The sequence below is a fragment of the Sciurus carolinensis genome, chromosome 2 (assembly GCF_902686445.1).
Source record: "Sciurus carolinensis chromosome 2, mSciCar1.2, whole genome shotgun sequence".
Classification (NCBI taxonomy): Eukaryota; Metazoa; Chordata; class Mammalia; order Rodentia; family Sciuridae; genus Sciurus; species Sciurus carolinensis.
This window is the reverse complement of record NC_062214.1, coordinates 20,308,566-20,331,273: the sequence shown is the minus strand read 5'-3', so window position 1 is coordinate 20,331,273 and position 22,708 is coordinate 20,308,566. Positions and strand designations below refer to the sequence as shown.

Here is a 22,708-nt window from a genome sequence, read left to right as displayed (position 1 = left end):
AGTGCCAAGTGCACTTGATAAAGTGTACCTTTACATACATTGCCATTTTTAAAATTCTTAAAGCCTTATGAAGTAGGAATTTTCAGATGGGGGAGAAACCTGAGGTTCGAATAAGCCGATTGTAGTGAGAAGTAAACAGGATTATCCAAATGAACATTTAGTATGATGTCAGGCACAGTGTAGGCATTCAGTAAATCGTGGTGATATGGGGCTGTAAATTACTCAGCATGAGGCATGGTCTTTGCCTTCAAGTTGCTTGCAGTCTGGTGGGGAAAGATGGGCGCCTATACTGCTGTTTGATATCCTGATGAATTCCATAACAGGAGGCAGAAGAAACTATTATGACTCTCTTCTGGACACCCTGTAATGCAGTGGACACTTCATAGTATAGGAAATGTTCTTTACTCTTTGTGATGCCACCTGTTTTACAGACAAGAAAAATTAAGTGACTAAGTGTTGTTTTCAAGTCCTCTGATCTGGTGAGATTCAGACACCAAATTCTAGGATTCTTTCAGGAGACCCAGTTCCCCCATTATGATACGCTGTAGATTCCCACTACTGTAGGCAGTTGGGAGGTAGAGCCTATGATTCCTAGAGTCTGCTTCATGTACCCCACTGTGTGTTAAGATGTTTAAAAAAATGAAATTGCTTCTGCAGAATTCTTTCTGAAAGGATCCTTTTGATCATCTTAAATTTGTCAGTTCATCTTAGGTGGCACTTCTCTCATGAAGCCTTCTTGATTCCTCACCCACCCTCTTTGAGTTACTGAAAAATAGCAATTTAGAGAGTGTATTCATTGATGAAGCTTCATTATCCCAAATCTCATTTGATAGAGCCTTATGTTGTAGGTAGGTGAGCATTACCCCCATTTTATAGATGATAACATGGAGACTGAGAGGCTTATTCAGGGGCATATAGCTGGGACAAGAACCCAGGGCTAACTGATGTCAAAACTTGACGGTCTCAGTGTCTTAGTCCACTTAATGCCTGAAGATGGTCATCTGATTCCAACCAAACCTATTGTGTTTTTTTAATTAGAATTAATTACATTTTCCCACCCATCATACCAATTAGCATTTACTTCATTCTTTCTTGGTTATGTCTTTTTTATTAGGTCATGGAGCAAGAAATTTACCTGGTTTTTCTGTCAGGCAATAGCATTTAGCATAGGGCCTGTTATACACTTAAAAAAAATAGTTCAGGAGGTCTGGGGTTGTGGCTCAGTGGCAGAGCACTTGCCTAGTATGTGTGAGGAACTGGGTTTGATCCTCAGCACCACATATAAATAAATAAAATAAAGGTAGTGTGTCCATCTACAGCTAAAGAAGTTTAGGAGTCAAATCATGGTCTCTGCTGCCATTTCCAAGTTTTAGTGAAGTATCTAAATAGCACTAATATGGTTTTCTGTGACAGGAGCAGTATGTTATATTTGTGCTTTCCAACAAGGTAGCCACTTGCCACATGTGGCTACTAAAATGGGTGATGAGAAACTAAAGTTTTAAATAAATAAAATTGAAAATTTATTTCCCAAGTGTTATTAGCTACAATTTGAGTGTTTAGTAGCAACATGTGGTTAGTGGCTACTGTATTGGACACTGCAAAGCTATTCTTCATTGATATCCTTCTCTAATACCCAGACTTCTTTCATGAATTAAAAATGCTCCCAACACTAAAGTGGAAAAGGATTCTGTGCCCTTACCTTCAAATTAACTAGCTCTGCAGGTTCTAGCCCACCTTGAGTCTTTAAAAGTGGCTATGTAGATCTATGGTAAAGTCATTTTTCCCTGAGATGTTTACGGACTGTCTTTGAGTTGTCTTCAAAAAATTTTGAGATTTACAAAAATTACTTTTTTCACTTAAATACTACTTCTGTTCCTAGCACGTTACTTCCCCCCCCCACACACACTTTTTAAGGAATTATTCTTTTGGGGGTACTAGGGGCTGAATCTAGAGGTGCTTTCTTACTGAGCTACATTCTCAGCCTTTTTTATTTTTTATTTTGAGACAGGGTCTTACTAAGTTGCTGAGGCTGGCCTTGAACTTGTGATTCTTTTGTCTCAGCCTCCTAAGTCACTGGGATTATAGACATGTGCCTCTGAACCCAGCAGGAATTATTCTTAATTCATCCCTTTAGGCTCTGTTCTAAGTAGAACTTCTCTCCTTTATGGAATATTTGATGTACAGTCTTCTTAGGTGAATAATTTTTTAATAGGGTTTTGTATCATGGCCTGAATATAGGTAAATAGGCTTTTTTCCAAAAATTACTTAAGACTTTCTTTAGACATCAAAACCAGCCAAACAAATGAAAGGTTTTGATTAGTCATTTGTTTTAACTTTGTTCAGCAACTAGTTCTACCAGTTTGGGATGAGCATAGCTTTTTGGTGAAAGGATCTATTTTGTCACATTAGAAAGACATCTGAAGTTGAGTTGTCACCCAGGGTTGGGTGGAGGGGTGTGTGTGTTGCATGTATTGTTGACTACTGTGTTCTAGTGCTCTAGAGTTTTGTTTATAGCACCTTTACACATAGGGTGCTCATGTTGAATTTCAGGATGCTGAATGTGGAAGGCTACAGTTGTATCCTAAGGAAATCCCCATTAAGTTTAGAGGTGATGAAGAGTAATTTGCGGGCTGGGGATATAGCTCAGTTGGTTGAGTGCTTGCCTTGCAAGCTCAAGGCCCTGGGTTCAGATCCCCAGTACTGCAAAGAAAAAAAAAAAAAAGAGTAATTCGCATTGTAGATAGTGAAAACCTTGGCTCTTGAACCTTTCAGATACAATATTTGCAATACTGAAAGTTAAATTAGATCTTGAATGTTCAAATTGATATTTTACAATATGAATTCTAGCATTTTTTTTTAAACTTAGAATAGGGAATTTGTAAAGCTTCACTTACTTAAATTTGCTTTGCTGGAGTTCTGTTTTATGTTGCATTCCCTAACTTTAATAGCATTATAAGCTTGGTGGTTTAACTTCCCAGAACAAGGTTTGCTTTTTAAAAAAGGAGCCTTTGCCATAGTCATACCTTTGTAACAAGAGCAGGTATTTTAACTATTGACGCTTTTGTCCTGCTTCTAAATAATAACTGGAACAGTTAAAGATAGTTCCAGGTTTCCAATATTCTTATCAGTTGGCCATCTAAACTGGGTTATTACCAGAAGGTTAATACAATTCAAGATATCCATATTTAATTTTATGAGCATATTAAGGCATTAGTTTAAACTATAATGTGCTTTAAAAATCTTGTTTTTAACTTGGGTTAATCTCCTGTAGTTACATTTTAAAATGTCAGATCTTATGCCTGCTGTGTCAGAACTTATACATGCTGTGTCCATTTCAAAAGAAACAGAAGTGATTTCTGAGAGCAGTAGAGCAAGGACTAGTTATTTAGGTGTGTAAAAGTTGACAGAGCTTTCCTGAGATACTTTAGCACTGGAGAAAACTTAATGTTTTGAAATATCTAATTATGTTCATATTTATTTCTTTTAAAAGAAAACTGGGGCTAAAAATGGTAGTGATGTAACTTTTACAGTTGAGAAGTTTTGTGCATAGAAGCTAGGAAATTCAGTAATGTTCCCCCAAGCAACTATAACTCAGACATATTGCATGAGGTTTTTATGGTTTAATATATGGTACCATATAGAGTAATAGGAAGTACTACATTTTGTATATATAGCAGAGAAGAATTATGGATTTTGTGAGAACCATAATTTTGCATACCCAGATTTCAGATGTGTGTAAATTTTTAATAATAATGTAGCATTAATGCATATTTTTATTTGAGATAAACAGCCTTTGATGCATCTACAGATTTCTGTGAATTTGTAGAGGTGACAACATTGACTGTGGTTATTGGAGTACCAAAGAGAAATTAAATTCTCAGTTGAGGAGCATATATTACAAGAATGTATTTTAACATTGAAACCTAATTTAATCTTTCATTTTAGATTATTTAATAATTAAGAGTGCATTAGAAATACTCATCTTTGCAGTATAATAATTGAAAGCCTTGGTTTTAACATTAATATTGACTGCTTATCCTTTGGGAATTTTCTTTGAGTTATCTTCATTTTTATTATCTATTAATTACCCTAGTTAAAATTATACAGAAATGAAACTGAACTTTTCTCATTTCCCCCTAAAATTATACTTCCAGACCTGTTACATCAGAGATCCCTGGGAGTAGATAATGTTTATCTTTATTTTTTCCTCCCCCTCCTGGTACTGGGAATTGAACTCAGGGGTGATTTGCCATTGAGCTGTATCCTAGCCCTTTTTCTTCTAATTTTGAGACAAGGTTCTTGTTAAGTTACCTAGGCTGGCCTGAAAATTGTGATCCTCCTGCTTCAGCCTCTCAGCTACCTAGTATTATTATGCTGACTGATAATGCTTGTCTTAATGTTCTTTAGAAATAGTTTATGGCAAAAGAATTGTGAATTAAGAATTTCTTTGGTATAAGTTAAATTATCCTTTTTTCTGTTTTCAGCTAAATCAAATAGAAAGCTTACATTTCTGTACTTAGCGAACGATGTCATCCAGAACAGTAAAAGGAAAGGACCTGAATTCACTAGAGAATTTGAATCTGTCCTTGTGGATGCTTTTTCTCATGTTGCCAGGTATGTTGTCTGGGTTTTTTGGTTTTGTTTTGTTTTTAAATGCATTGCCTTTCCATGTTTTCATTCTCTTTTGTGATAACTTGTGTAAATTGACCGCTTTGTTCTATACAAGGAATATTGTAGAGGCCAGATTGTGGTTTATGTTTTGCTGAACCCCTAAGAACTATGAGTCATGTAAACATTATGATGTATTAAAGAGATTCAGCATGGTACTGGAAACACATCTTTTCCCCTGATATATTTATTTATTTAATCTATTTCTTGAGTATAGTATTTTCCTTGGTTTGACTGAGTTGCCTCATTAATTTATGATGAAAAAACAAAGCTAAGAAGTTTAAGAGTCTTTTAGTAACATATCTTCAATAGCAGAAATTAATTATGCCTTCTTGTTTACTTCCTTCTGAATGTCTAGATGTCTGGTTTACTAAAAATAGTCATTACTGTGACTGCAAAAGTAGTAATTATTAGTGTGGAAAAATAGGTGAGTGTTCTGGCCAAATTGTATTAAATTTACTACTGATGTGTTTTGTGGAAGAGAGGACTGGAGCATAGAGTACACGTACAGTTAATACAGCATACGCTGGATTAAAGATTTTATAGATAATTTTTATTTATTTTAAAGAAACAGCTTTCTGTGGCTCAAGTTAGGTTCCCAGGAGGAGCAAAGGAAACTGGTTTTCAGTAGACTATTATGTCTATAAATAAATGAATAAAAATACACAGATCTTTGTCAAAGGAAGTTGGAAAGAGTGAAAAGAGACTAGTGGGTCAAACAAGAATTATTCTAGGGTCTAAGGTGTCAGTGAAAGGCCTTAAATGGGAGATTAAGTTTGCCATTCCTCAAACCCAAAAAAACCAAAGGCCAAATGTTTTCTCTGATAAGTGTATGATGATTTGTGGGGGTTGGGGGGAGGTGCACAAGAGAAGAATGGAGGAACTTTGGATGGTTTAGAGGAAAGTGGGGTGGGAGGGGGTGGGGGAAGGAAAGATACTAGACTGAAATAGACAGTATTATCCTATGTATGTGTATGTTTACATGAATGGTGTGAATCTACATCATGTACAACCATAGAAGTGAAAAGTTGGACCCCTTTTGTGTACAATGAATCAAAATGCAGTCTGTAAATAAAAATTAAAAAAAAATTTTGGCATTCCTTAAAGGATCTGAAAATTTAAAGGAATAAAATTAAAATTTTTTAAAAATGACATTTAACTTTCTAAAGATAGAAAAAGATTTTTATTAACTACATAGGTAGCTGTTTTGATGAACATGGATACTGAAGTAGTAGAATGTGTTACTAATTTTAATTACTGAATTCTCAAGAATAGACTATTAGAGTAGCTATCTGAAATTGGAGACAGGAATTTCTTCTTTTGATGAGATTTATTTCAGTTTCTTAGGCACTGGTTGTGTCTCAAAAACTGTCTGAGTGACCTTGGATGTATTATTTAACTTTTCAGCCCAAGTTTCCTAATTAGTTAAAAGGGGATAGGATACCGTTTATCTCATTATTTTGAAGCTAAAGTAAGGTAATTTGTTGAAAAGTAAGAGTATAATTCTTCATCTGCATTCTTTGCCTGTTCACTAGAACATACTAAACTATAAGTTCCATGAAGGAAAGAACCATTTCCTTTTTTGTTCTTTGCTATATGCCAGGGGTCTAGTAAAGTGTCTGACGTAGAGCTGTTGGGTTACATAGCTTTAGGGGATACCATTTATATAGGCTTGATGTAAATGTTGTCCCAAGAGTTGGTCAATTTTTGTGGTCTGCCCTCGCACAGAGTAGGGATTCAGTAAATATTTGTTGACTGAGTTAATCAATGTTGATTCATTGGGGAAAAGATTTAGTCTAGGGAATTGACTGAAATAATCTCCTATAGAGATAGTAAACACTGAAAGATGGATCCATAATCTTTAGCTGCTTTCAAACCAGAAAAAGTAGGTAGAAAGGGGTGGGGGAAGAGGGGTGGACAATACCAGGATTAAAAATTCCTTTTCTTCTGTGTGCACTGGTGCATGCCTGTAATCCCATCGGCTCAGGAGGCTGAAGCAAGAGGATCATGAGTTCAAAGCCAGCCTCAGCAACTGAGTGAGATGTTAAGCAACTCAGCAAGACCCTGTCTCTAAATAAAATATAAAAAAGGGTTGGGGATATGGCTCAGTGGTTAAGCACCTCTGGGTTCAATCCCCAGTACCAAAAAAAAATTTTTTTTTTCTTTTCTACTTGAGAATAACTCAGAACCTATACAGGAGGCACTGTGAAAACATCTTGTCAGATGCATCCTGGTCTTTCTTAGTAAAAGCCTAATTCTTTTCTTTTGCATTCTTCTAGTTCTTTCAAGGTCCTACGTGGGTCTTCTATTTAGGATGTCCATGTTTTCAAGGCCCTTTTCCCCACTGCATTATTAGAAAGTCCAGCAACTACTTCAATCCTGATGTACCTTATCAACTAAGAGTAGCCTAAAATATGTTATTTTTCTGTGACCAGAGTAGATTTGATTTAATAGTTTAATTAACCAGATTGTATACTTATTATCCCTATGAGTGTCTTGTTTTCTTTTTAGTTTGGAGATGATTGTACAGACCATTTTGAGTGTCTTCTGTGTGCTGAGTACTGATCCACCAAACACTAAGGGAGCAGCAGGAACAAGGCAGGCCAGGACAATGGAATGAACATGACACTTTCAGAGAGTGGGCATAGCCAAATAGGTGGTGCTCTTTTTGGCAATATGGTTAAAGGAAGCCACATTTAGAAAGGAAATGACATTTGAGGCAATCATGCGAAGTAGGAACAGCCATTAAAAAGAACGTAAGATAGGAATCATCTTGGCATCTTAAGAGAAACAAAATGAAAGTATTGTGGTTAGAACACAGTGAGTAAAGGGAGAATTGGCACCCAAGTGGGATCAGAGAGGTGGATAGTACCAGTTGTGTATGCCCAGAGAACCTTGGAAGAGGATTGTACTCTGATGGGATGTCAATTAAGATTTTAAGTGGGGAAATAATATATTCAGACCTACATTTTTAAAAAGACCCTTCTTAATAGCTAAGCTATAGAACCAACCTAGGTGTGTCCTACAACAGATAAATGTTAAAGAAAATGTGATATATATGTATATACATACATACATACACATACACACACACACATACACACAATGGAATATTACTTGGCCATAGAAAAGAATGACTTTTATGACGTTTGGAGAATATTATGCTAAGTGAAATAAGCCAATCCCCAGAAACCAAAGGTCAAATGTTCTTTCTGATATGTGAATGCTAACACACAGCAAGTGGGGCAGGGAGTAGTCCAGTAGATTAGACAAAAGGGAATGAAAGGAAGCCGGGTGGGGGGAACAGGAATAGGAAAAACAGTGGAATGATTCTGACATACTTTCCTGTGTACATATAATGAATATAGTACAGTGAATCTCTGCATTGTGTACAACCACAGACTGGGATCCTAATTAGATTAAGATGTATTCCATGTTTGTATAAATAAGTCAGGTTATACTCTACTGTCATGTATAATTAAAAAGACCAAAAATTTAAATCTTTTAAAAAGAAATTATGTTAAATCATTTTTCAAAAAAAATTCCTCTTTAAAAATGGCTTGGTGTGGAGAATGGCTCATAGAGACTAAGGAAGGGACAGAGACATGAGTTAGAAGGACATAGACTGTGGTGACATTGACTAGTACTAAAGCAGGGAAAAGATAGCTTCTGTTTATTGAGTGCTTACTTTGCAGGTAGACTTTTCCCCCATGTAAAATCTATAGGATGTATAGGAGTTGAATAGGAGCTAGTAGTGAGGAAAAAAGAGAAATCAGATGATTTCTAGGTTTTTGATATAAGCGGGTAGCTGAGGGAGCTGTTAACTGAGCTGAAGATTGGGGGAAATATTTGATGGAGGAAAAGAAATGTGTTTGACCATATTAACTTTGAGAAGTAGAGAGTCTAAGGGGTGAGGCTGGATAGGCATATGGTTAAAATGGTTAAAGCTCAGCAGAGACTTCATTTCTGTAGACATGAATTTGGAAGTCATACATACGCATGATATTTATTGTACTTGTATATGGGTCTCCAAGACCACTCCCAGGTTTAATGGTGCCCTGGGAGTACTCACGGCTGTGATTTATTGCAGCTAAAGGAGACAAAGCACAACTAGCAAAAGGAAAAGGAACATGCAGTAAAGACTCCAGGACTCCAGGCATAGCTTCCAAGGGTCCTCTCCCAGTGGAGTCATACAGTCTTAATTCTCCAGCATTAAATTGTGACAGCATGTGTGTAGTGCAGTCTAACTGGGAAGCTCACTAGAGTTACAACCCAGACCTTTCACTGGGATCAGTCATGTAGAGCACCCTCTGCCATAATTCCAGATTCCTAGAAAGAAAGTAGTTGTTCATTTGGAACCATATTGTTTTTGTGAATAGTTTAGACACAGTAAACCATACTGATCAGTTAGGAAATATTAGGAACACTCCTGAAATCCCAGGGGCCACCAAGGGCCAACTTGTCAGCAGGCCTCTCTGAAGGTAGTGGGTTTCAGCATTCTGTTACCTCTTTTTCTGAACAATTGTGAAGGAACATTTCTGCTCCAGTTTTCCAGGGGGTGCTGTTGGGAGTGCTGAGCATATTTAGTTAGAATTCCTGCCCTTCGTAGGCTTACTATACACCTGCTGAGTGTGGGATAAGATACACACAAATTACGGTGGTTGTATCAAGGAACTGCAGGAAGAAAAGACCCCAAAGCCTCAGGTGTCCAGCTGACACTTCTAAGCAGCAATTTTGTTGGGGTTGTGTGTGTAATACTCATTGTTTACTTTTATGGTCAGTTTTGCCATCTGTATTAGAAAAAGTAAGCAGTGATAGAATTTATAAGTAATCAGAAATAAAATATATATGAAGTGTTCAACATAAAAAACCTTGATAAGGAACCTAGGAAGTATATAGTTAATTATTTGTCATCTTCCAATTCATTCACAGATTTAACGGCAAAGATATTTTAGTCTTTTTTTACTTAAAGATTTCTCAATTTAAAATGAAGTTGGTGCAGCCTGTAAAGATAAAAGCTCCTTCTTTCATAAAATTGCTTTATTGTGTCTGATTCCAGATGCGAAAATGTCTTACTATAGTGTTCACTGTAGTTAGTTACTGCAAAACCTCATCAGTAAAAACATTTTCTGACTATTTTACCTATAACTTTGAAACTCATGTAATAAAATCTTGCTTTACTGTAATGTAAGGAAATAGCCTATTCTGGCTAGTTAAATTGACTAAGTTAGAGGCTCCTTTTTGACTTTAGCCTTTAATAGTGAAAGCCTTTGAAAATGTTTTGTGGCTGGGTGCAGTGGCGAACACCTGTAATCCCAGAGGCTTGGGAGGCTGATGCAGGAGAATCGCAAGTTCAAAACCAGCCTCAGCAACTGCATGAGACCTTAAACAACTTAGCAAGACCCTTTCTCAAAAATTTAAAAAATGTAAAAGGACTGGGGATGTGGCTCAGTGATTAAGCATCTCTGTGTTCAATCCCTGGCATCAAAAAGAAAGAAAGAAAATGTTTTGTTTTTATAACAGGATTGAGCATCAGTTTCCATTATTTAGTAAGGTGGCAGAAACTGTATTCAAAACCAGTCTTAATCTTAAATCCTAAATGTCCCCAGGAATGGTGGATGTGGGAGGCGAGTGGGTATTACATCCTCTTAACTCAGTTCTCAAGAATTTGTTCTTGTGATTAGTATCTCTTTTTTTTAAGTGTACAGAGAATCTACAGAGAACAGATTTTTAAGGTAAAAGTACTAGCCAGTTAATTAAGTTTTGATTTGGTGCTACTAGTTACAATTTTTTTTTTTTAACTCATACATATGATCACATCTGAGACTTCACATTTCCTACAGGCCACGTGCTCAATATGGCATTCAGAGTCCTCTCTAATCCCACTCTGTCCTTCCAGATTCTTCTGTTTCCACACATGCATTATACACTTCAGTTAACTGAATTACTCAACTTCTGCTTTCTTTTTCCTTGCTTCATTTTGGGAGTTCCATGAGCAAAGCCTGGTGCATAAGAAGGAACAAGTTCTGAGTAGAAAATACATATAGTTGAGGGCTTCTAGAATGTGAAGCCCCAGTGGGGCGTGGAAAGATGAGGCTAAAGATATGGGGCGCTGCTGAATCAGGCCCTGGAGGTCAAGATTTAAAGCCTTATTTCAAGCATGGTATGCCATACTGCACACCATTTCAATGGTTGAGCTAGTGAGTACTTAGTTGATTTCTGATGTGAATTGACCATGTAGCAGAAAGATGATTGCTGGAAGTTAAGTAACTATGATTACATAAGTTTTTTTCAAAAAAAGTTTACAGTTCAACAAATAAGTACCTATAATTTTGAAACTTACCTAATAAAATCTTGCTTTACTATGATGCTCAAGGAAATAGCCTTTTCTGGCTAGTTAAATTGACTCAGTGCTTGTTCTAGGGTGTCTAGTGGTGATGGGGGAGACAAATCCCTGCCTTTGTGGAAATTACATTCAGATGGAAAGAGTGTAAACAAACTATAGTAGATGAGAAGAAAAGTTGTCTTGAGAAAAATTAATAAGGGCAGAGGCCGCCATTGTGAGGTTGGGGAAGGACTCACTGGAAAAGTGGTGTGGGCAGGAGATGAAGCCCTGGAACCAGTGGACTGGGCTGAAGGCCTTGAAGACTTTCTAAGGACTTTCACCTAGTAATGAGGGAGAGTGAAAAGAACCATGATTTGCCTAAACAAGCAGCTAGAGTTGTGTTATTAAAACTTGAGAGAAGATTAGAGGAGGACAAGGGTGGAGGCAGCAAAACCAGGAATGAGGCTGTCTTCATAATCCAGTCAGAAGGTGACTGGCTCGGACTAGGTCCATAGCAGAGGAATGGTGAGAACTCATTTCTAGATATATTTCAAAGTGAATAAAAAAAGTGTTTTATTACAAATATCAGATAAGTAGGTCATATCTTTGAACTCTGTAAATGCAGCAAAGTGTTTCCCTTTATTCTTAACCCTAGTCCCTAACTTGAAAGAAAATATTCAATAAAAAGGATTATTTGTATATATGCTAGTTTAGACCTGTGATCCCAGTTCAGTGAAATTTGCCCCTAATAATCCATAAGTGATACAGTCTGACCAGGCCAGGCTGAAACCTTGCCTCACTTTAAATATTAGCATAAGCTTTACAAAAGTGCTGCCAGGATTGAACTTGGTATAGTTTCTTCTTGATGTACCTATTAAGAGCAATTGACTTGGGGTCCTAAGATGTTGTGGTATCCCTTTTTGGTTAAAGCTACTCAGTAGATCATCAACTTCCACATAGCCTCATTAGACAGAACCAGTGACAGGAACCACTGCTTATGAGGGAATTCTATTCCCTTCCAAGCAGTCTTTTCTTACTTTTCTGTTGACATTTTATGGTGGGTACCAGATTCACAGAGTGCCAGCTGTGTTTCATTTCAAGAGTGTAACATGTTACCTGATTTCTTCTTTCAGATATAAATTATAAAAGACTGCACTATTCTCAGTGTGTTCTAAGATAATCAGTGATACAAGTCTGTGTGAGCTTGGAACACAAACTAAGCCCAGTGTTAAAATTAACATGTAGTTAAAAGTTGAGGTCAGTCTTGGCATATATATGTACAAATTCAATTTATACATGCAGAGGTTCTGGTGCGTGTGTTAGTGAATTTCTTGTTTTAAAGATTTGTTTTTGTTAAATCTTTTTAATTCTTAAAAGTTTTGGCCAATTTTAATTTCCAGTAGAATGTCTGCCACTATATTCCAGTAACATCTTTTAAAAAGTAAATTATCAGAATTTGATATGATCAATTTTTGATTATTTTCTGTCTGTAAAAATTGGCTGTTGGATTTTTTTTTCTCCCTGTATGTCCCATCTTTCAAGGGGGCAAAAAGATTTCTTCCATGATATGATTGCTCTCTCTTTCCCTCCCACCACAGGAAGAATGTAGTTTCGGGTCAAGTTTTGGGTATCCGAGTAACACAACGTGTACTTTACTTTTTCCTTGTTTTTAATTATGTAAATCATTTAGTCAGTGTTGATTTTTTTTTTTTTTTTAAAGTAGATCTGTCCTAATTAAAAGCAAAAAATCTTAAGCTTATATATATCTTTTCATCTTTTCTGGGCAGAGAGGCAGATGAAGGCTGTAAAAAACCTTTAGAAAGATTGCTGAACATCTGGCAAGAAAGAAGTGTGTATGGCGGCGAGTTCATACAGCAGCTGAAGCTGTCTATGGAGGACTCCAAGAGCCCTCCCCCCAAAGGTAGAAACATCACCACATGTTTACAGCTCTTGGTCTTTGCCTACTTTCGAATCAAATATGAAAAGCTGCAATGGGGGTTGCTGTGAACCACGAGCAATTTTATGATTCTTCAGAGAGAGATGATCATGAATGATGGTGAGAATTTCCGTAGTGCTCACAGCGTGCAAGCCTGGTTCTAGTATTCATGCTGTTGATTCTCTCACTCCCTAACTTCTGCTGTGTGTCCTCCTTGGCTCTCTCCTGTCTTTCAGAGACTTTCCTTGCACAAGGGAAAGGAGCAACAGAGTTCTAGAGTTGTGGTTACCTAGATTTTGTTCAAGTCCTGCTGTTAACTACTGCAGCATCTTGGATAAGTCCCTAAGCCCTTTGAGAACTTAGTTTTATTAAATATAGATGTGGGTTTGGAAAGTACTCTTATGATTTTATTTTTTATTGAGCCCAGAATATCCTTGGAAAGTAAGTACGTGTGTGTGCACGCGCGTGCATGTGTGTATGTGTGTATGTATATGAGAGAGAAAGAATTTTGCCAAGTTCTTCATAAGGGCTTATGTTATTTTTTTCTCTTTTTTAAAGAGTAAGATCAAATGTTATTGAATAATTTGACTTCTGCTTAGTTACAATTTAATTGTAGTTGGCATGACATGTTTCTCAGCTTCCAATCTGATCTGATTGCATATGTACTCACTGCTTGGAGGAGCAAGTCCAAGATCTACTAGCATTGAGGACCTTTCTAATCTGAACTAGCCCACTTTTCTAGATCGTTCTCCTGCCATTCTCTCACGTACACCCTATTCTTTGGCTATTCTGAATTACCAGATTTCCCCTCTGGATACTCTGCTGGCACCTCTTCCTCTGCATCTGCTGATTATCTCTGCCTGAAATGTCCTTTTGCCACTTTCACTGTGTGAATGCATTCTCCAAGTGTGTTCCTCTTGCTCTGGTGGCTTTCTTGCTTGCCGGACACATGTAACCATTCCCTCCTTATTCTCTGCTACCACATACATGCTCTGCTGTAGAACTTACTGTAATTAGCACACATGACAGTATCATTCATTCAGCAGCCCTTTTCTGTGTTCCCTTTGTGATCTCTTCCAGGTCTAAAATGATATGCATTTTATAGCAACTTTTAACTTTCCTGTGAAACTAAAGGTTAGAGACTTTCTAAGATATGTGTTTTCAGGCTACAGGTTATTGTTGTTGTACTTGGAGTTGTTAGGAAATCGTTCTAGGATCATTGTGGTGGTCGTTGCCAAAAAGCGAGATGTTTCCTGCTTTGGATTCTGGTACTGTTGGTATTGTGTCCTTTGGAAGTATTTAGTCTGTACAACTTTGGGAAATTATCCAGCATTCTTTTCTGTACTCTGCCTTACAGTTCATTTAGTAAACAGTGCTGGTTTTGTAAAGTACCTTTGGGTAAGCAGGAGAGTTCTGAAAAAGAATGCTTGAAGCCCATGTCAAATTTCAGTTCAAGCATTTGGACATGTGCTTTGGGTAAACCTAACTGTACTAGGTGCTATAGGATGGAGCAGGAGAGGAGCATGAAACACTTCTGCACCAGGGAGCAACCAGAAACGTGGGGGATTCGTGGCAGTAGTGGTATTGAAAATTACTCCACTGGGTTTCTGATTTTTTTTTTTTTTTTTTTTTAAGAGTCTAGACATTTAACAATAACAAAGGCAATATCCATGTGGAAGTAATGAAAATCTGAAGATAATTTCTCTTTTTCTATTCTTTAAAGACAAAAAGCATGTATCAGAAGGTTTCAGTGTGTGTATTGGTCTCAACCAATTCACTCTGTCTCTTCTTGATCTGAGTTATCAGAAGGTTTTACTATAATTCTTGCAAAATATTAAGTTCTCCAGAAGTTCATTTCCAAATTTGAATAGTTCTTTTATATTCTGGCTTTGATTCTTGGGTAATTCTTTGTCTTCAGACAACTTTATAGAGTCTACCTTTGAAATAACAATTTTCCTGTGGAACTTTGAGTATTCTTACTGCAAAGGAGCATGCATGAGCTTAGGAATTCTGTTTTAGAGCTGTAGATCTCTTGAGTTTATATACCTGTCTCAACAGGTGCAAAGCCCAGGTGTTCTAAAGTTGCCTCTCTGTTCTTAGGAATACTAAAGCTGTTGTGCAACTAGATAGAACTTTATTATGTACTTGAGTCACATAGTGTCATGCAATTGTGGAAGGATTTAAAAAGGGAAGGTAGATACAAAAAAAATCAGCATTTATCAAGTAGCTGTTGTGTATTAGTTTCTCTGCTGCTTGCTTGCCTTGTTAATTTATTTTTCATCTTTATAGCTACTCTCTGAATTTAGTATTATTTTTCATATTTCAGGTGAGGATTGTAAAGCTCAAAAACACATGATAATTTTGTTAAAGGGGATATAGTTGATAAGTGGCAGCTTTAAACCTAGGTCTGTATGATTTTAAGGCTGACCTTCTTTACTCTGTATTTTTTTCCTGAAAGCCCAAGGATCAGGAGACATGAGTTGTGACATGAGTTCATGAACATGTTACCCAACTTGCCTGGACATTAGCGTAGTTCAGGTATTCAGATTTCCCGAATCTCAGCTCTGTCACTGCTAAAGTCTTGTGACCTTGGGCTCAGCATTTGACCTCTCTGAGCCTCAGTTCCTCACTGAAAAAGATGGTTGTTGATAGTAGCACCTCATAGGGTTTTGGTAAGAATTGCTTAAGATAATGCAGGTAAGATCCTATCAGTGGGGCAATGATAATGATTTGTCCCTGTCAACTAATATTATAAGCATCCATATATGAGCCAGTAGCACAAGTAGGAGGACTTGCAGTATTTTCAGTCCCCTGGATTTTGTGCAAGGCTGGAGGGCATACTCAATAAGAGCAGAGCTCTGGGCCCAGCTTCCCTGGGTTCCAGTCCAGACTTGGTTTCTTAATTCAGTGAGATGAGGGTCGAGTGCTTTTGAAAACCATGCCTCAAGGATTAGCCCTTTATTTGTTTCAGTTTCTTTTCCACAAGTAATGTCTAATGTGCTTTTTAAAAAAATTCCTTGGGCTGGGGATATAGCTCGGTTGGTAGAGTACTTGCCTAGCAGGCACAAGGCCCTGGGTTCAATCCCTAGCACTACCACCAAAAAAAAAATTATTTTTCAGGATGGGAACAGAGAATGAAATAGCTGTTGCCAACAGTATTTCCTATTTCTTTCCTAAAAGTAATATAAAGTTGGGTGCTATGTAAAGTTCAGGTAGTGCCAGCTACTTGGGAGTCTGAGTAGAGAGGGACGCTTGAAGTCGAGTTGGAGACCATCCTGGGCAAGATAATGAAATTCAGTCTCAAAAAAATAAAAACAAATAAAAGTAATATAAAACTGAAGGGGTGTGTATGTTTTAATCCCAGAAAATTTTAGGTGAATACTTCAGAAAATCCAGCTTTGCAGGTAGGGTGCTGTTTTATAAGGTGGTTTGGGAGCCTTCAGGCCAGCTTTTTGCCTTAAGATTAGTTTTGCATTCTGCCATAGTATCTGAAATTCTACTAGTCAGGCCTCTCGGAGGCACACTATCCCCTTAGGTAACAGGATTACTTGAGGGTTAGTCGAATACAAGTCCTCCTGGAGACATGGAGACGGGTCCAAGGATAAAAGAGAAGCGTAAAACATGAGGACAGGACATTGGTCACCCATAGTACTGTCCTGCCTACGGAGTGGTTGAGTGAGTAAAAAAGGGAGTGTAAGTAAATACTGTGGTCAGAAGCTGAATTGATTGTGGAAGGCTTATCTTAAATTCCGATGTAGGAATGCAACTGGCAGATTTGCTAGGTTATTTTTAATGGCTGTCTGACTCAATTGGGAATTCTAGGCATCATAACTGCTAACTTTTTAGCTGTAACTGTCATTTCTGGCATAGCACCAGCACTTTCCAAGCTCCGAGATTCCTCCCTTCCTGAGGGTGTACGCTGTGGTCTGTTACCCATCTTGTAGGTACTATAGGGAGGCAGAGGAATAAGACACTTAATGTTCCTGCCAGAGAGGAAGGCTTGCCACCTCGTAAAACAGCAAGACCACATGCTCTAAAGAGAGGCCCAAGTGCAGCAGGAGTTGAGGGAGTGCTCATGGTGCTGCCACCATTAGCCACAAGTGGGTTCCTGCTTAGGAGGACAGTGTGAGTCACTAGAAGCCATGTAAGACAGAAAAGGGAAGGTTGCTAGTGAGAGGCTGTGTGGGGGAGCTGGTAAGAGAGTTTTGTCAGACATCTCTCAGGTGTGGAATCTAATAGAAGTCAGGACTCTGGGATGGGTTCTGATGGTCTCCAAGGCTTTGCACTTGGATGGTGGGGCCAGTGGAAGTTTTCATGATGGAAATAGGTAGCTTAGGGAATAGGAGTCGGAGGGAAAGGATGAATAATTCATTTCCAGAAATCTTAGGTTTGCAGTTGATTGTCCAGTTGAAAATAAAAGCACACTGGAAAAGTAGGCTGATAATAATTAGCATCTCTATACCCTCTTCCCTCTTGACGGCAAAGGACAGAAATGACCCTAAAATGATTTTTATCAGTTTGAGTCTTGTACCACTAGAGTGTGGAGGCAGAAGGCTTTGGCTTGTGGGCCCAGACTTAGGCCTACAAGCCCCCTGGCTTAGGACAAACCTCAGCCTGTGGGTCTAGATGTCCTCAAGAAAATGAAGTGTGGGAAGTGAAGGCCAATCTAATGCCTTTTTTTGCAAAAATTGAGTGATTCAGAGTGTCTGGCGGTAGTGAATGGTTTGGTTTTTTATGTATGATAGATTTTGTATAGAGTTTGAAAAGAGTTTGGAGATTATTTCAAGTTATAATTTTTTTTCTACCTTTAGTGTATTTAACAGTTATTTATTGAGGACTTTTAGAAGCAAACCAAAAATATAAATTTATTTTTGATCATGAGTTCACATTATAATGGCCACTTTGATGCTATAAAGGGTAAATGTCTATATGTCTGTACTACACATTAAGCAACTCGTATGTAAGCAGTACTGTCAGGTGTTTCATATTAAAAGATATCCTGATAGAATTCCATTTAAAAAATACTGCAGTCCTTGGTTTGCATGATAGTGCAAGACTAAAATGACCACGCAAGCTGAAGCTGTACAAAGTGAACCTAATAGTCCATGGAGACCATTGCTTTTTCTGTGATTTTTTTTTTGGGGGGGGGGGTGTCAAAGATTTGAAAACTCACTATGGATAGAGAAACAACAAAGTAAAATAATAGTTACTTAGTATGCAGTAACTGAAAAATTAGAAACATCGAGAGTTACAGTGTATTTTCTTTGTAACAAACTTAGCAAGGGTACTATGAACAATGCTTGTCTTCTAGTCTAGTTTATGATAGATACAGAGCGGGCATCTTTTCTAGGCCTTGGTGAATAGATCCACTTTCCGCATTTTATCCTTCGTGTGTTCAGCATTCTGAAATCTCTTTGAGTATGAAGTTTTTGTCAGCATCACTTCCAGGATATTGCCAGCCTTTTGGGTGTCACCACATTCTTCCTTTGCATTGATCAGCTGGCCTTCACTGAGTTCCTCTGGCTGCAGTCTTGAATGTCTTGCATGGTGGATTTGTTTCCCACAGCTAGCCCTTTCTTCTTTCCTGCCATTCAGCTTTAGCTTTGGTTAGTTTCTTTGCTGCACTTTCATCTTCATGGCCAGTTCCCTGTTTGGATTACTCATTTTTATGAACTGTCACTTGAGTTCTTGGGTTTATCCCTGGGGATAGGCAGCACTACTAGCACACTGCCATGTGTGTGAACTGAGTAACAGATATGCGGTGATCTGTCACTGACAGACTTTGAAGGAGTCATGTGATTGGCCCCTAATCACACTTTGGGGGCTGAAGTATTTAGAGAACTTTTCACTTTATCCAAGTGCTCAAAGCGAGCTACTATGCATGGTAACTGAAATTTGAACTGTTGTTGGGGGACTGCCTTTATGGAATATGTTTCTGTTTCTTCTTCCTTTTTAAAAAAATTTTTTGGTAGATTAAACAAAATGTAAAAAAAATACAATTTGTGGTATTAAGTTGACATTCACTTCAAATATAGTTTGGTTAGTTAATGTGTAAGGTAGAGGACAGGAGCTACTTGCTTGATCTTAGAAGTGATTTAAGAAAAAGGTGTATGTTTATTCTGTGTGAAACTCAGAGTTCTGAGGCAGGTGGCTAGTGTCTCCCTTTTTTGACAGACGAGAGGGGACTTATTCTGTGCTTAGCAATTTGAGTGCAGTAGGAAAAGCATAGGTTTTAGAGTCACACCTTTAGGTGAGTTATTGAACCTCTTTGAACCTTTTTTTCCCTCACCTTTAAAATGGAGACATAGCATCTCAGAATTATTGGAAAGATTAAATGTAAAGAAGCTATTATAATGTCTTAGACATATTAGGTGTCCAATATTTCTTTACTTTCTAAACCAGAATTTGTCATTTAGATTTATTTCCCACTTGTTTGGCATTTATTTTATATTGCCCAATTTGATACAATAGGAACAATTTTAGAATTAATGCATCTATCATAATAATGTAAGAGCATACAGTACAGATAATAAAAAATGTTACCTGTCAGCCTCAAAAGTGGTTAATCTAAAAATGGTAACTTAAGTAATTTCTCCCAGTTGTATTAATCATATTTCTCAGTAATGGTTATTTTTTTTAATTTTAAGGTAAAATTAGGTTTGTTTCATTTTAAAGGAATAGTTTACAGGGTATTTGTATTTAAAATTTTTTTCTTTTCTTTTCTTTTCTTTTTTTTTTTTTTTTTTTTCTTTCTTTCTTGGCAGTGCTGGGGATTGAACCTAGGTCCTTGTGCTTGACAGGCAAGCACTCTACCAACTGACCTATATCCCCAACCCTAGATTTTTTGACACGGTTTTATTGTTGAATTTCTCCTGTTTTCTAAAATGATCCTTGGAAAGGTTGAAATATCTCATTTTATATGCAGTAAGTTCTCTATGATCCCTTGCACACATTGGTATAGTTTACTATTTTGTCCGATGACTTTCTTACCATTTTAACTTCTGTTAATTTTTTTTCTTAAGATATGAAGTTTTAATTAAGTATTATAGTTTGGTATGTTTCATTTTCAGATGCTTGTTTTCAGTAGTGTTTTTTTCCGAGAGTCAAAAAGAGATGATGATCTTTTTGACTTTTCAGTAGTATAAGGAGCTACAATCAACTTAGAATAACTGGCATAAAGACGCATCTGAAAACAAACACCCTTCTGCCCTGTTTTTACCTGCGGCCCATTGTATGTAGCGCTTGACACTTGCCAGGACAGGGTGTACAACTCAAATTTGTCACTTTTTGATTTCCTCCAGCAGCAGAAGAGAAGAAATCTCTGAAGCGAACTTTTCAGCAGATACAGGAGGAGGAGGATGATGACTACCCTGGAAGCTACTCTCCCCAAGATCCTTCTGCAGGACCCCTCTTGGTATGTTTGACCCCCAGGGAACAGGACTCAGTGGTTTGAAGTAACCTCTAGTTGAAGATTATGGCCACAAGGTGGCACTAGTGGCCAATTGTATGGAATCGCCAGAGGGCAGTTTTGGGGCACCTGATGCAAGATGCCACCCAGAGAAGCCTGCCAGACAGCAGTAGGCTTCGCTCTGACTTTGCGTGCTGTGACTCTTGGATGGGTTTATGTTTTATAAAGTACTTGGATGTGGTATTTCACTCCTAGAAATTAAAAGTGTTATTCAAAAGTAGATTGTTGTTGAGGGGAGTAGATTATATGTTAAAAAGAGATTCAAAAGTCTGCTGTGACTTATCTTCAGTCTTCTGTTGTGGTATTTTGTAAGTCAGCAGCTCATTCATACCTAGAATGGTCTATGTACTGAGAGCAAATTTTTACACTATAGCCAAATTAAATATTAAAACAGGGAGTTAGTCTTTAACCATGTGTTTGCATTATTTGACCCTTTATAAAACAAGTTAGCTTATGAATTCTTCGGTTGGTTCATTTCATCTATTTATACCCATAGAGAATGAGGCCCAAGAGAACCAATTTTAAGTAAGTTGCCCAGTATCTTAATTTGAATCCAGGTCTGTCTGATTTTATTGTCCATGCCCCTCTTGTTTTGTTTAAAACAGCTTTTATTACACATAGATACATTCAAAGCTTAAGTAAATGGGACACATGTCTGGTTTGTGTCTTGTTAAAATGATTAAATGAAAATGGTATTAGGTGACATAGGTTTGTATCCAAAATCTTTTAAGAGAGCAGCCTGAATTATCAACTTCCTGGGTCACCTAGCACTCTGTACAGTCAGCTACTCTTAGGTCATTATGAACTGGCTTACCTGTCAGTATTCTCTTTCCGACAATTTAATAAACTCCTTTTATTATACACTGAATATGTATCGGTTTGCTTTTCTTCCCCCTGCCCCCTTTGTGTGAGTTTGACACATTTAATTTGGGGAGTGGTAGACATTTTGTAAAGTAAACTCAAGAAAGAATTTAATTAGTCAATGCACAATTGTTGAACTTTTGGTATCTATACCTTAAAGAGTTATGTGATATTTCATTTGTGTCCTTTTAGGGACTTAGAAAAATTAATACTGTACATTCTCATAAACTGTCATTGACTTCCGTATACACTCTGGAACTAAGAATAATTTTTTAAAAATCAAAAATGACCATTTTAAAATTAGCCCTCACCTCATTTAACTGTAGCTAATTTTCTTTAAACCTCATATGTCTGTACACTGTAGTGTTGTTTGCATTTTCATTTTATAGACTGAGGAACTGATCAAAGCTTTGCAGGATCTGGAAAATGCTGCATCAGGGGATGCTACTGTTCGACAGAAAATTGCTTCTCTGCCCCAAGAAGTGCAGGATGTTTCTCTTTTGGAAAAAATAACAGGTGAGAAAGTAGGATGTGGGTGAAAGATGAGGGAAGAGGAACCTAAATGTAGTTCCCCCTATAGAACTTCAAACCCTGGGACATTCTTATGTCACTTTCCATGTGATACTGGGTGCTCTGCCATCTTGGGATTTGTGAACAGCTCATATGCTAAACAAAGAAGTTCTTGGAACAGTCAATCACTACTGACTAAGTCAGTCACTACTGATTCTAAGAATTGCAGAAATGCTGGCATGCCACAGCCTGTGGGCACTCTAAGGTACCAAACGGAGATGCTCTCTGAGGGAAGAGAGTGCCACCAGGCAAAGGGAACAGAATGTGGAAAAACCTCAAGGCCAGCTATGCTTCTCAAGCTCCAATAGCTCAGCCTCACTGGGAGGACTCACAGTCTATTGATCCTGCACTGCGTTCTAGCCTTTGAGTCCTCATTTTCTGTACTCAACTTTGTGTCTTTATCCTCCCTCACACATACTTTGAGCATCTTTTTTCCTCCTTCACGGTGGTCACCTGGTAAATCCCCTAAACTAGTTAACTCCAACTTTTAAGAATTTTTATTGCATGAACCACCTCATTCTTCTTTTTGTTCCAGTGCTGGGGATCAAACCTTGCCTGCTAGGCAAGTACTCTATCACTGAGCTACACCCCTAGCCTATTTCGTTTTTTAAATTTTTTATTTATCTTTTCTACTGGGGATTGAACCTAGGGACATTGTACCACTGAGTTCCATCCCTGGCCCTTTTCATTGTTTAATTTTTAAAAATTAATTAATTAATTTTAATTTTGAGAACCTGGGGTGATCAACCACTGAGCCACATCCCTAGCTCTGTTTTATATTTTATTTTGAGACAGAGTCTCACTAAGTTGCTTAGGGCCTCAGCTTCCTGAGCTTCTGGGATTATAGGTGTGTGCCACCCTGCCCATCTCCCTTCTTATT

The 22,708-nt window shown here is 37.6% G+C and overlaps 1 protein-coding gene across 2 annotated transcripts in view; it reads left to right on the top strand.

Annotated features, from left to right (window-relative positions):
* Positions 1-22,708, top strand: part of Rprd1b (regulation of nuclear pre-mRNA domain containing 1B) — a 49,152-nt gene that overhangs the window by 1,394 nt on the left and 25,050 nt on the right. Inside the window, exons 2-5 of one of the 2 annotated variants that reach the window (XM_047541935.1) lie at positions 4,485-4,614; positions 12,781-12,914; positions 20,234-20,343; positions 21,648-21,774. In XM_047541935.1, coding sequence (XP_047397891.1) covers positions 4,485-4,614; positions 12,781-12,914; positions 20,234-20,343; positions 21,648-21,774 — 501 coding nt within the window. Of the gene's footprint in view, positions 1-4,484; positions 4,615-12,780; positions 12,915-20,230; positions 20,344-21,647; positions 21,775-22,708 lie in introns of both variants that reach the window. The other variant, XM_047541933.1, reaches the window with a different exon arrangement.